At 33.9% G+C, this 15,498-nt stretch overlaps 1 protein-coding gene across 5 annotated transcripts in view; it reads right to left on the bottom strand.

The window, feature by feature from the left end:
* The window catches only part of SCAF11 (SR-related CTD associated factor 11), a 66,959-nt gene that overhangs the window by 16,282 nt on the left and 35,179 nt on the right, over positions 1-15,498 (bottom strand). For all 5 annotated transcript variants that reach the window (XM_024122827.3, XM_055085660.1, XM_024122824.3 and 2 more), the window contains 3 exons: positions 15,136-15,213; positions 11,830-11,930; positions 9,858-9,919 (listed from right to left, as the gene is read on the bottom strand). In XM_024122827.3, the coding sequence (XP_023978595.1) occupies positions 9,858-9,919; positions 11,830-11,930; positions 15,136-15,213 (241 nt within the window). The remainder of the gene's footprint in view (positions 1-9,857; positions 9,920-11,829; positions 11,931-15,135; positions 15,214-15,498) is intronic.

Genomic DNA, 15,498 nt, shown 5'->3' with positions numbered 1-15,498 from the left:
GAAAAAAAACAAAAACAAAAACAAAATCTGTTCTCTATTACATTTCTGAAAGGAAACACAAAATAATCATAGTTAATTACAAAGTTAATTGGTCTGCTAAGTAGGGAGCAGTCTGCTATTTATATCGAGCCATTAGAAAAAGACGATAATTTGAGTTAATAAAGCTTGTAGACAACCACAAAGTGAGAGGCTTAAGGTGAGTAACATTAATAATATCATACTTTAGCATTATTCTGCAGTGGGAAGAGGCATTAGACATAGAGTCAGAAGACTGGATCAAATTCTGTCTGCTCCAACTGTGTGATCTTGGCCAAGATATTCAGCCTTTTAAAATTGTTTTAAAGTTTATAATTATGAACGATTTTGAACATTCCATAAAGTACAAAAAATGACACCTACAGGGCAGATTTAACTGTTAACATTTAGTTATTTTACTTTTATATTAATCTTTGTTTCAGTCTCTTTGCCTTCAAGAGAAAACTACTTTCCTAAAATTGTCTTTTATTTTCACACATCTTTTTATTACTGAAGCTTTCTGAGGTCTGTTTGCTGTCTGTTACAGCATAGATAAGTTACCTTTTATCATCAGGTAGCTACAGCCAAGGACAATCAAATACTAAGTACTTAATTACCATTACCACTTTGTATGATACCCTGGAAAATGCCATACAGAAAACACAACTATTCACACAACTTAAAATCTTACTAGAAAAAAAAGCCGTAAAACAAGCTAATAAACTTTATTTCATTGAAGTTAACTGTAAGAACTTGAATTATTTTATGCACCACTATCAGGGGAAAATGGCCAATTAAATTCTCATAGTACATTTTTTTTAATTACAGAAAATTTCAAACAAACACAAAATAGAGCGAATAGCATAATGAAACTCCATTATAACCATATCCCCGACTCCACAATTATTAATTCACATCCACTGTTAATTTATCTACTACCTTCTCAAGTCATTTTGAAACAAATCATGTCATTTTAATGCACAACTATTTCAGTAAATAACTAACTCTAAAATACAAGTGTTCTTTGGGGAAAAAAATAACATTAATACCATTATTACAAGTAAACAAACAAAAAACCTCCAATAACTCCTTAATACCAAACACCTGAAGTTCAATTTTCCCCAACTGTCCTTAAAGTTTTATATATATATATTTTACTTTCTTTTTACAACATGTCACAATAAGGATCCAAATAATCCAACTGTGACTAGTTGAATCTTTCTTTTGTCTCTTTTAATCTACGGGTTCCCTCTCCCACTTTTAAACTCCTTGGAACTTTTTGACAGAAGAAACCAGGTCATTTGTCTGTGGTCTACATTATGTTGATTGCATCTCCTTCTTGTCACTTAACATGCATCTCTGTCTCTTGTATGTCTTATAAATTAGCAGTTAGATTTCTTAATCAGATGCAGGTTTTTGTTTTGGGGGTTTCTTTTTTCTTTTTTTTTTCTTTTCTTTTCTTTGGCACACTACTGCATATTTGTAGTTACTTACTTCCATAAGGAAATGTTGAATGTTTGGCTGTTTCTTGGGATGCTAACAGCCATTGCTGATCACTGCCTAGAACTATTAATTCATTAAAGTTTACAAAATGCTGATATTCGAATTCCATAATCTTCAATTAGTTGCAGAAATATTTCTATAAAAAATAAGCTTTCCTTTACTACCTGTTCAATTACCTTGATGTACAGTTTATATACAAAAGGCAAGGTAGATGCTTGTATCTTTCCTTTCATATATTGGTTTTAAAAATGAGTTAACTTCCTAGCATCCTCTAAAATAGACCAATTTGTGTTTGTTTACTTATAAGGTAGCATGAAGAACTCATGAACTTAAACATATCTGACAGGTTTCAGTAACTGTCCTTGACAGTTACTGAAGTTATTATCCTCTTCATGCTCAGATGGTTCCATTTTTGGCTAAAGGGAGCCCAACCTAGTTGATTCTTGAGACTTTTTCTTACAATCCTAGCACTGCTTTGAAAGTTTCCTTGCCTTCTGTTAAGAAAAAAATATTCTAGGCACATCTTATTTATTTACAATCTCAAACCTGGAAACAGTCATTGATTTCAAGGAGGCCTGGTTCTTTTAGTAGGAAATGTTATTTGGAGAACACAATCTCTGCATCAGAGTTGGGTCACAGTGATTTCTTATCACTTAGAAATTTTATTTTGGAATTACTGAAAGAGCTGTTTTTGACCATCAAGCTGTTTTGGCCACCAAGTTTGTAATGAATTTTTTACAGCAGCCCTAGGAAACTAATATAGACCTAGGTACAGTTTTTAATTGACTAATAAAAGTGAATATATAGGCATAATAAATTGGTTAAGGCATTCATAAAACTTCTTTACATGCAAAATCCAACTTTTTCTAATTACTTTTCAACCCAAGTTTGTTGATGACCATTTTTCACATGATATCATCCTCTATGCTATCAAGAACAGTGGTGATTTGTGGAGAATACAGTCAATAAATTATGTAATATCTTTGTATGGTGACAGATGGTAAATGGATTTATCATGGTGATCATTTTGAAATGTATAGAAATATCAAATCATTATGTGTGTACCAGGAACTAACAGTGTTGTAGGTCAATTATACTTCAAAAACAAACAATCAGGGCTTCCCTGGTGGCTCAGTGGTTGAGAGTCTGCCTGCCAATGCAGGGGACGCGGGTTCGTGCCCCGGTCCGGGAAGATCCCACATGCCGCGGAGTGGCTGGGCCCGTGAGCCACGGCCGCTGAGCCTGCGCGTCCGGAGCCTGTGCTCCGCAACGGGAGAGACCACAACAGTGAGAGGCCCGTGTACCGCAAAAAAAAAAAAAAAAAAAAAAACAACAACAATCAAACAAACTCATAGAAAAAGAGCTCAGACTTGTGGTTACCAGAGATGAAGGGTGAGAGGAGGGGGAATTGATGAAGGTAGTCAAAAGGGGCAGACTTCCAGTTATAGGATAAATAAGTACTAGGGATGTAACATACAACATGATAAATATAATTAACACCACCGTATGTTATACATCAAAGTTGTTGAGAGAATAAATCCTAAGAGTTCTCATTACAAGGAAACAAATTTTTTTCTATTTCTTTAATGTATCTATATGAGATGATGTTCACTAAACTTACTGTGATAATCATTTCATGATGTATGTAACTCAAAATATTATGCTGTATACCTTAAACTTAAACAGTGCTGTATATATCAATTATTATCTCAATAAAACTGGAAGAAAAAAAAAGAACAGTGGTGATTCTTCAGGAAATCCATACAAGAACTAAATCATTGGTGCTGTCCTCTTATATTGGCCTTGCAATTAAGTATGTATTTAATAGAATTAGCCAACTTATGACTTTCTTGGGAATGTTGGCACATGTGTCTGATGAATTTCCCCCAATTCTCTCTCAGTTAGAGGTCTAGGGGTTAAGAAAATTCCAGGATTATCTATGGATCTTCTCCCAAGTTTCTGCTTTCTCCAGATTTAATGACAGCACTTTGTATGTTCATACAGTCACAGGCAGTGACAACTATGCAGCTGCTTGGTCAATAGTGATCATACGAGACAAATGATAAGATAAAATCCCACTTCAGAGATGTTAGAATGGGGAAAAAAAAAAGGGTTCTCAGAATTGATCAAGTAAGGCGTATACTAAATGAGTCATAAAGACAAAAAGAAACACAACCTGATAAAAAAGAGACAGCTCTAGAATTTTTCTAACAGGTATTTAGCTTCCTATCTTTTTGGAATAACTTTTACCAATTTTCCTAAAATGGTTTCACCACATTGTAATTCAGTGAAAAAAAACCTTTAATGGTATCTTTTTGCATAACATTACTCCTTGTAAGATAATATGCAGAAATTTTAGCTTCATTGCTCAACTCTCTATGACAGCCTCAACCTTCCTTTCCAGTCTTATTTCTGATCATGGTCTTTATTAACATTTTTGCCCAAACTCAAGAGTGGGGAAAGAAATGATAACTGGAAGAAACCATCAATTTGACTTAAGCACCAAACACTAATTCACATATCAACATGAACCAATCACCACTAAAACAATCTAAATATGAAAAAATCTTTTGCATATGACATGCAAAAGTCCGTATTTTTTCAGAGCATCTCTACTTGGTTGTAGAGTAAGCATCTTATATGTCCAAAAGAGAAATCTTTATTATACCATCCCAAACATCCTATTAGCCTTCCCCACCTCAGTAACTGGCAACTCCATTTTAACAGTTGTTCAGGCCAGGACTTTAGTCTCACCCTTGACTTCTTTACCTCACATCCAATCCATCAGCAAATCCTTTTTTTTTTTTTTTTTTTTAATTTATTATTTTTTTTTTGCGGTACGTGGGCCTCTCACTGTTGTGGCCTCTCCCGTTGCAGAGCACAGGCTCCGGACGCGCAGGCTCAGCAGCCATGGCTCACGGGCCTAGCTGCTCCACGGCATGTGGGATCTTCCCGGACCGGGGCACGAACCCGTGTCCCCTGCATCGGCAGGCGGACTCTCAACTACTGCGCCACCAGGGAAGCCCAGATAATCCTTTTAATTTCACCTCTGAAATACAACATTTACAGAATTGAGCCACTTCTCACCACTTCCACTAATATCTTCCTGGCCCAACCCACCATAATCTGTGGCCTGGAATACAGCCACCAAACTAGTCTCTCAGTCCTCCTATGAGGACCTTGCCCTCCTATGAACTATTCTCTCCTTAACAGCCAGAGATCCTTTAATAATATGTCAGTCCATACTATCCCTGAAAATGCTTCCCATTTAGGAGGCCCTAAATGACCTCCCAGCCAATGGCTTAACTCTTCCTCCTCCATCTACGTAACTCAATTGTTCTAGTCATACTGACCTCTGTGCTATTCTCTGAACATACCATGATTGCTCCTGTCTCAAGGCTTTTGCACTTGCTCTTCCCTCTCCTGCAACACTCTAGATACATTTATGGCTTGATCCCTTATTTAGTCTAGATTGCTGTTCAAATATAATCTAAACCAAGAGGCTTTCCCTGATGCCTTATATAATCACCTCCAGAATGTCATCATCCTTTGTCCCTTTACCCTACTTTATTCTTCTTTGAAGCACGTATAACACCTGTCATATTATACATTTATCTCTTTATTGTCCACAAAAGATACTCTGTTAGCAAGCACTTTGTCTCTTTTGTGCATTACTACAACCCTAAGAGTCCAGAGCTGCTTCAGAGTCTGTTGAATGAATGAGTTCAACTCAATTCCCTTTTGCTCTCCTAGTATGAACTTCTCATACTGAGTATGTGGTGAGTATGGATTTAGAATTTACACCTGAATAATCTTCATTAAACATGATAACTAAATGTAAGCTATTTCATCAGGTACATAATCTATCTCAATGATGGAAGAAAAACTGGCTAAGTAAGATGTATTAAACGCCATAAGTAAAAAGAAACATCACAGAAAAAAATCTAAATGGGTAATCAGTAAGTACCCAATACCCTTCAACTCAATCCAGACTTGTTCAGTTAAGACATCTGCTAATAATTACATGATAGGTATTAGTACTCTTGTTCAACCCACTCATAAGTATAAAGAATATTCTGCCTATCCTAAACCACACAAATGACTTTAGGCATCTTAACATAAGTAGACATGGCATTAAGTTACAGGCCTTGGATAATGTTAACCTTCTGGCAGGAAATATGTTTTAAGAACTATAATTTAAAATTACCTATTCAAAATTTAAAAACTCCCAACAAACAAAAGTCCAGGACCAGACAGCTTCTCAGGTGAATTCTACCAAACACTGAGAGAAGAGTTAACATCTACCCCTCTCAAACTATTCCAAAAAACTGCTGAGTAAGTAATGCTTCCTAAGCCAGCAACCCTAATACCAAACCAGACAAAGATATTACAAAAAAAGAAAATTAAAGGCCAATATCACTGGTGAACATACACCCAAAAATATTCAACAAAATAATGGCAAACCAAATTCAAAAGTACAGTAAAACGATCATATATGCCATGATAAGTGGGATTTATCTCAGGGATGAAAGAATGGTTCAATAACCACAAATCAATCAATGTGATACTCATTAACAAATTGAAGAATAAAAACCATATAATAATCTCATAGCTGCAGAAAATCTTTTTAAAAAAATTCAACATCCCTTTATGATAAAAACTCAATAAAGTGGGTATAGAGGGACAATACCTCAACATAATAAAGGCCATATATGACAAACCCACAGCGAACATCACACTCAACGGTGAAATTTTCCTCTAAGATCAGGAATAAGACAAAGATGCCCACTCTCACTACTATTATTCAACGTAATTTTGGAAGTCCTAGTCACAGCAATCAGACAAGAAAAAGAAACAAACAGCATCCAAATTGGAAAGAAAGAAGGAAAACTGTCACTGTTTGCAGATGACATGATATTATACATAAAAAATCCTAAAGGCGCCACCAAAAATCTACTAGAACTCATCAATGAATTTGGTAAAGTTGCAGGATATAAAATTAATATGCAGAAATCTGTTGCACTTCTCTACCCTAACAACAAACTATCAGAAAGAGAAATTAAGAAAACAATTCCATTCAAAATCCCATCAAAAAGAATAAAATACCTAGGAATAATTCTAACTAAGGAGGTAAAAGATCTGTACTTGGAAACCTATAAGACGCTGATGAAAGAAACTGAAGACAACACAAACAGATGGAAAGATATATCATGTTCATGGACTGGAAGAATTAATATTGTTAAAATGACCACACTACCCAAGGCAATCTACAGATTCAATGTAATCTCTATCAAAATACCAATGGCATTTTTCACAGAACGAGAACAAATAATTCCAAAATTTGTATGGAAACACAGAAGACACTGAATAGCCAAAACAATCTTGAGAAAGATTAAAGCTAGAGGTATCATATGATCCACCAATTCCATCCCTGGGTATTTATCTGAAGAAAACAAAAACAGTCATTCAAAAAGATATATGCACCTCCATGTTTACTGTAGCATTATTTAAAATAACCAAGATATGGAAGCAACCTAAGTGCCCACCAATAGATGAATGGATAAAGAAGATGTGAGATACACACATACACACACACACATATTCCACACAATGGACTATTACTCAGCCATGAAAAAGAATAAAGCCCTGCCATTTGCAACAACATGCAAGGACCTACAGGGAATTATGCTAAGTGAAATAAGTCAGACAGAGAAAGACAAATACTGTATGATATCACTTATACAAACAAAGTCATAGAAAAAAAGATCAGATTTGTGGTTACCAGAGGCAGGTGGTGGGGGAAGGAGGAACTGGATAAAGGAAGTAAAAAGGTACAAGCTTCAAGTTATAAGATAAATAAGTACTAGGGATGTAATGTACAACATGATAAATATAATTAACACTGGACTGGAAGAATTAATATTGTTAAAATGACCACACTACCCAAGGCAATCTACAGATTCAATGTAATCTCTATCAAAATACCAATGGCATTTTTCACAGAACGAGAACAAATAATTCCAAAATTTGTATGGAAACACAGAAGACACTGAATAGCCAAAACAATCTTGAGAAAGATTAAAGCTAGAGGTATCATATGATCCACCAATTCCATCCCTGGGTATTTATCTGAAGAAAACAAAAACAGTCATTCAAAAAGATATATGCACCTCCATGTTTACTGTAGCATTATTTAAAATAACCAAGATATGGAAGCAACCTAAGTGCCCACCAATAGATGAATGGATAAAGAAGATGTGAGATACACACATACACACACACACATATTCCACACAATGGACTATTACTCAGCCATGAAAAAGAATAAAGCCCTGCCATTTGCAACAACATGCAAGGACCTACAGGGAATTATGCTAAGTGAAATAAGTCAGACAGAGAAAGACAAATACTGTATGATATCACTTATACAAACAAAGTCATAGAAAAAAAGATCAGATTTGTGGTTACCAGAGGCAGGTGGTGGGGGAAGGAGGAACTGGATAAAGGAAGTAAAAAGGTACAAGCTTCAAGTTATAAGATAAATAAGTACTAGGGATGTAATGTACAACATGATAAATATAATTAACACTGCTGTATGTTATAAATGAAAGTCATTAAGAGAGTAAATCCTACGAGTTTTCATCACAAGGATAAAAAATTTTTTTTCTTCTTTCTTTAATGTTGTATCTATATGAGATGATGAATGTTCACTAAACTTACCATGGTAATCATTTTATGATGTATGTAAGTCAAATCATTATGCTGTACACTTTAAACTTAGTGTTGTATATGTCATACATAATTTATATATGTAATATACATAAGTTATGCACATAATTTATATATTTATATGCATAATTTATATATGTATATACATAATTTATATACATAAATTGGAAGGAAAAAAATTAGCTATTCAACTGGCTTACGATGTCCCCTGAAAACTTGTTTAGTATTTCATATTCTGAATAGTAAAACAAATTCTCAAATCCAAATGAATCAGAGTCTTATAAATGGCCTTCACTATACTGAAGCACTACAGATTTAAGATTTGCCTGTTTTTCTCTCTCAAAATAAGTCCAGGCAGGAGATACATACTTAAAGAAAATTACAGTAGTCTTAAAACTAAGATTATCATAGGGAGAGTGGGCCAGATTATCTAGAGAAAATCTATAACATCATTTACTCTTCCTTAGCAGTAAATTTTATATCAGATCCTAGAATTACCAAACAAAGGCTATTCATTAAAAAGGATGCTATTCTACAGCAATGACACAGAAAAACAAAGAAGTTTTGATACCTAAAGTTCTTTAACAAAAGAAAAATGCTTATCTAACCATAAAGTCCTTTTAGTGAAATTGCACTTTAACAGTAAATTATCAAAGACAGACATTCATTAATCTGTAAATCTGGGGTTATTTATAATCCTGAGATCATGTTAATTCAAATAAAAAAGCCAATAACAACAATAACCAAACTTGGTATTCAAATGTATAAAAAATGAAGTTGATTATCATTTAGTTTTAAGAACAATGAATTCATTAATTCTATCTATAAATAGAAATTAATTATAACCTGGCCTGGAAAATAAATGCTCACTTCTCCCTGCTTACAATTAGCCTATAGTAAGTTGTTCTTTGTAACAAGAATAAACCACTAGAGCTCCAAAGAGGAGTCACAAAGCACTAAAGTGCCATTTTTTCTCAGGCCCTGCTGCAAAGCTTTCCTGTATTAGAGAACCATACACTAGACAACAACAGGAGACAGGCATATTTAACTGCTCATTTAGATAAATATGTAAGAAATGCTTTACTTCCAAATAAAGTTTCAAATTAAAAGTGTGGCTCAAAGCCAAACCACAACTTCCTCTGGGAACTATGAATTAACTTCTCACTGTCACGGGCTTCTCTTGTTACTGCTTACAGTTATTGGCCCACAAGGTATTTCATCTCAGTTCCCATAAGGACTTCTGCACTAATGAGTGGAGTAGGACCACAATGTAGGTTGCTAACCAAGTAGTTGGAAAACATCCTTTTCTCCTTTTCCTTCCCAACATACATGTGCACACACACACACACACACACACACACACACACACACACACTCATTCACTCTCCCCTTCCCTCCTTACAGCTGAGCATGAAAACAAAAAGAGCAGGAAACAGTATAAATGACTCCATGAAAGCAGTTTATGTAGGACTGAATACAGTGTACAGAGCTCAGCAGAGTTCTGTGCATGACTATTTTCCAAGCCAAAATATTACTTACAAGAACTTTGGCACAAGCATTAAAGTAAGAAACAAAAAAAGGTAGAACACGCAAGTAAAAAAGTCACTTACTGTATATCATCTTCAAGTCATAAAGTTTTGCACTTAATAGATCTTCTCTTTTGACTTTTTTTCTGTAAACACCAATAAAGAGATGAAATAAGAGAAAACTGTTACTTTGCTCATTTATTTTCAATCCACTGCCCACCAAATAGAAAGTATTATGCACTGAGTTTTAAATTTTAGCAAAGAAAGCATGATTATTAGTTGGACTCCCACTTAGTTGCCACTCCAATGACTGCAATGGAGATTCACTAACAAGAAACAAAACACTCTTGCAATCCCTTTCCCTGGAACTGGGAGAAAGCATCAGAACGAGGAGTTTTACAGCTTTAGAAGGGAGAAGTAACACTGAATGGGATATTTTCTAAGTGCAGGAAATGAGGCATATGCCTCATAAACATAAGATTGAATGAGAGGAATTCTAAAAACATCCAAAAGACTCCCAAAAAAATGTACGGTAAAAATCTAATAGCTGACAGATTTTCTACCTTGGAAGAAATCATTAAGGGTATGACTTGGTGAGCAAAAGCAAATTATTATTTTGATTATTTTGCATTACATCCCTATACCATCCCTCTACCACAAGTCCTTGAGAAAAAAGTTAAGCATGTGGACTACCTCAGCTCTGTTAGACCCACTGTATGACCCTATCACAGGTCATACAATGATGAGCACTGCACTCTCAGAATGAGCCAAGAGAATTGGGTAATTCTGAAAAAATGCCTATCTATGACATTGTCACAGCCAAGAATAAGAGATGAATCAATAATGAAGCTAGCAAAAGGTATTTCTTCACTATGCTTGGGAAAAATGTGCTATTTACTATATAACCATAAATGGAAGACTCAAAGCTGACTCAGATATAATTAAAAGAAACTGTAAGTAAAATTTGCTCTACTGCAGTTATTAACTGGCTTTATGGGTAGGCTCTTGAACTGAGTGTTCCAGGAATCCCTTAAAATCTAAAAACTTTTGTCTCTAAGTATGTCTTTGGATAGTAGTTGTCTATAGTTTTCTTCAGATTACCAAAGGAGTCTATAACTTTCCAAAAGTCTGTAACTTCTAAAGAGCTACAGGGTTCTAAATTAGTAGCATGATTCAATAAATCTCAAGGAATATTGCTAACTGTTTTGGTAACTAATATATTTACTCTCTTAAGATATTAGTATTCTGATGAAATGTACTAATGAATCAGATTTAATTATGACTTTGACAACTTTTGGACAGCTCTAAATATACTTCAGATCAAAAAGGGTTTCAATTTTAAATGTACTGTAACAAGTTATTTTAAGTATTAATAATAAATGAATTTCCAGTACACTACTAATTCAATTTAATTCAGAAATATGTTAATACCTATTAAACCTGCATACTAAGTATTTCTAGGCAATTATGTTTTAACAATAGCAGTTAAAGAAACAAATCCAAACATGTTTAAAAATTTTTTTAAACAATAAACATTTGTTATAGTAGTAGCAAGTGTCTGCTATAACACAGAGAAACAAAATGAGAAACATAAACATAGTAAGTAGTTTCAATTACAACTGTCTCATGAAGAATGCTGTACTATATCTTTAGTTACTTTCTACTTTCTGTCCATACATGAGCAGTTACTCAAAATGTGGGCTGTGCACCAATGCTTATCCATATTGGTTTGTGATATGTACAAAAATGCGTAAGCATTCAGAAAATTTTACACTGTTGTAACTTTTATTGTACAAAAATATTGATCTAAAATTAGGAAAATACTAAAAAAAACTAATTCATCAAAGATAGAGGTCAAATAAATTATATTCTCAGATTTCAGCTGGTCCATCCTTATCAAGGGTGTGCTTTAAAAGAAGTAATTAAATACATTTAAACCTCACCTCAAATTAAATACAAAAAAACCTCATTTTTTTAAGTACTTATTTTTTTTTTTTTTACTAGCTATCTTCTGATTCTACACAGTTGGATTCCACTTCTGAAGTTCATCACTAACCTCATACAGCTTTTAGAATTTTCTTGACAGGACAGCTGTTTCTTAAAAGAGCTTTCATTTTTCTTGTCATTTGTTTCTCTCAACTGTCTTTTTATGTGAACCTGTGAGAAAAAGCAAAATCACCTATTTAATAGACTGATAATCTGGCATCACAAATGATAACCTACACATTTCCCTTGAAAGGACAAAAAATTAAAGAAACAAAACTGTCTGAATGAACGTGCAGCCCAAATACATATACTTATTAATTCAAGCATGATAAACTATAAACTTAGTATGTGTGCTAAGCTCTGGGGAAACATAACAGTAAGAGAGAGGCATGTAAATAGATTAAGTGCTCATAACAAATATAAACACAGATCTTTGTATACATGTAGAACTGACTTTGAGGATATCAGAGAAGACTTTAATAAGTAGATGATTTATGAGTCAGTCTTCAAGAATGAGTAGGAATCTGTATAAGGAAAAAAATATTCTAAATGGAGGGAACACAGTTATAAGAAACAGTGAGAAGCCAATGCAGATGGGGAAGAAAAAATTAGCAGGATATGAAGCTGATACAATGTATTAGGACCAGATTGTAAAGGGCCCTGAATAAGAAAATAATTCTATAGGAATCAGAAGATAGAGTTCTAAAAGCATGTGAATGAGATGATCAAATTTATTCTCTGGTAGTGATATGGAGAATGAACCAGTTAAGGAGAAACTATAAAAGCCAGGAAACTAGAAAAAAGTTCTTATAACAGTGTAGATCTATACTGTATGAGACAATAGTCACTAGCCACATACTATTAAGCATGTGAAATGTGGCTGGTTTAAATTGAGATGTACTTGTAAGTGTAAAATATACACCGGATTTCAATGAAAACAACAACAAAAGATAAAATCCTTCAATAATAATTCTTCTAAAATATTACATGTTGAAATAATACACTAGACATGTTGGATTAAATAAAATATAAAAATTCAATTTAACTGTTTCCTTTTGGTCTTTCAATGTGGCTACTAAAAATTTTATATTATAGAGTGGTTTGTAGTATATTTCTATTGGTAGAACAGGTCTAGATGACAGCAAGAGGGCCTACAAAGAGGTAATGAAGTGGGAACAAATTTAAGACCTTGTGCAGAAGGAACAGGCAAAAACAAGACAAAGCGAAAAAATGGAAAACTCCCAGATGTTTTTGATCTGGGTGACTGGGATTATGGTACCATACAACTAGGGTTGGGGGATGGGGCAGGGAATGAGATGAGTTTGGGGTTTGTTAATATTTAGATTCCTTTGGTATTCTAGATGGAGATGTCCAACAAGTGGTTGAAAATATAAGCAACTATATATGACCCATTCGAGTTTAATTGTAAAGGGAAAAGGATAGTAAAGATTCAAAAGAAGTAAAAGGGCAAAGGAAGATATTAAGAATATATGGATAATATCACACACAGAATTACGATATGACCCAGCAATCCCACTACTGGGCATATACCCAGAGAAAACCATAATTCAGAAAGACACATGCACTCCAATGTTCACTGCAGCACTATTTACAATAGCCACGTCATGGAAGCAACCTAAATGCCCATCAACAGACGAATGGATAAAGAAGATGTGGTACATATATAAAATGGAATATTACTCAGCCATAAAAAGGAACGAAACTGGGTCATTTGTAGAGACGTGGGTGCATCTAGAGACTGTCATACAGAGTGAAGTAAGTCAGAAAGAGAAAAACAAATACCGTGTATTAACTCATACATGTGGAACCTAGAAAAATGGTACAGATGTACCTGTTTGCAATACAGAAATTGAGACACAGATGCAGAGAACAAATGTATGGACACCAAGGGGGGAAAGCAGCGGGGAGGGCGTGGGTGGGAGGTGGGGTGTGGTGTGGTGTGATGAATTGGGAGATTGGGATTGACAGGTATACACTGATGTGCATAAAATGGATGACTAACATGAAGCTGCTGTATAAAAAAATAAAATAAAATTCAAACAAAAAAAAGAATATATGGATAATATCACACATGATAAGAAATACCTTTTAAGTTTGACAAAATTAGATTAACACTCCCCCAAATTTGCAATTTAAGTAACACTCAAACCCTATTAAGTAAAAGATAAATTTTTATTCCAAGCAACAGAACAAAATTCACATGAAGCAACAGAACAAAATTTTACAGAAGAATATCTTTGGAAGCTAGTTCACGCTAAAGAATCTTCAGCAACATAATATATATAGTCTGGAAAAACAGAACATGTCTTTCAGAGAAGTGTTGCTTTAATTTTGATTATACTATCACACAGATATATAATGTTTTATCTTTTCTCCAAGATATATACTAATTTGCATAGATGTCCAGAGTTAACACAATTACAACATGCAGTATCTTTTAAATATGTCATTTTATTTAAATTGCAATCTCATTTGTACCTTATGTCACTGAGACTTAGCTGGAAAAAATATATCAAAACAAATTATAAACACCTACACTGAGAACATCTAATGCTTAAATAGTTTTATGTTGCTTACATGCCCCTTCCTAATCACAAAGATAGCAACCAAAGTGTTGGTGCTACTTGGGAAGTTTGTTTTTCCCATCAATGGCATCATATATGTATATATTGAGTATTCTCATTTTTAACCGTATACCATTCCTGACTAATGAGAACCTCAAGAAATCTTTCTTACACATTTCACTTTACGTAAATTACTACTTACTCGCTTTTCCTCTTTTCACTTTTTATTCATTAACTCAGGAATATGTTCCTATTTCTTTCTTCTTTTATTTGTAAGCCAAAAATAAATGTGAATACAAATCATAATCATGGTTCATAATCATAAGTAACATCAGCATGGTATGTGAATCTCAAGAATGTGATTAGGATTAAGCATTACAATAAAATTGTACGTAACAAAAGAAGTCATCTGCCCATGACAACCCTGAAACCGTGAGAAGGCCCTCTCCAGATCTTCACAAACCCCCTTATTCTTCTCCAATTAAACTCAGTTTCCTTCAAGCACCCAAATTTAAGAACAAAGACACCCTTTTATATTTAATTTTATTTGTTTAATCTTCTCAACATTATATGTTTTTCATGAAAACATAATTTTCAGGTACTCTGGACTTAAGTTTTTGTGGTGGTTTGTCTTTGAATCTAATATTCCATTCAAACATTTTTTCAATGGAAATTAAACACATTAAACTTAAAGTCGAACAATTCACAAATATACTCAAACTGGAAATTAAGCAAAATCATCTCAATTAAGTTTAAAGAGTTTGTTTTACAAAATAAAATCTAAACCTTACCTTAACACAACCTTCCAATGCACTGAATTTAAACACCGCCTGAAAAGGTTTCCGGTCAATAGGACATGAAGCCAGTGTCTGAAAAATGATGAACGAATTATAACTTTACGAATGTCTTTTTAAAACAGATCAAAATTAAACTATAACAAACGCATTTATGGTTAAGTTTTTCACCAGAAGAGGAAACAACAGAAAAATAATTTTTTCTTCTTTCAAAGATAAAGATGAAATACTTTCCACCTGTACCACTCCACAAGGTAATAAATACCATAATTTTAAAAATTCATTCAAACATTTACTGAGCACCTACTGTATGCTAAATAAGTGGAATACACGATGAACAGAGAGATAAGATGTTTGTTA

This window comes from Physeter macrocephalus, chromosome 6 (assembly GCF_002837175.3).
Source record: "Physeter macrocephalus isolate SW-GA chromosome 6, ASM283717v5, whole genome shotgun sequence".
NCBI lineage: Eukaryota > Metazoa > Chordata > Mammalia > Artiodactyla > Physeteridae > Physeter > Physeter macrocephalus.
This window is presented reverse-complemented; position numbering and strand designations above follow the sequence as displayed.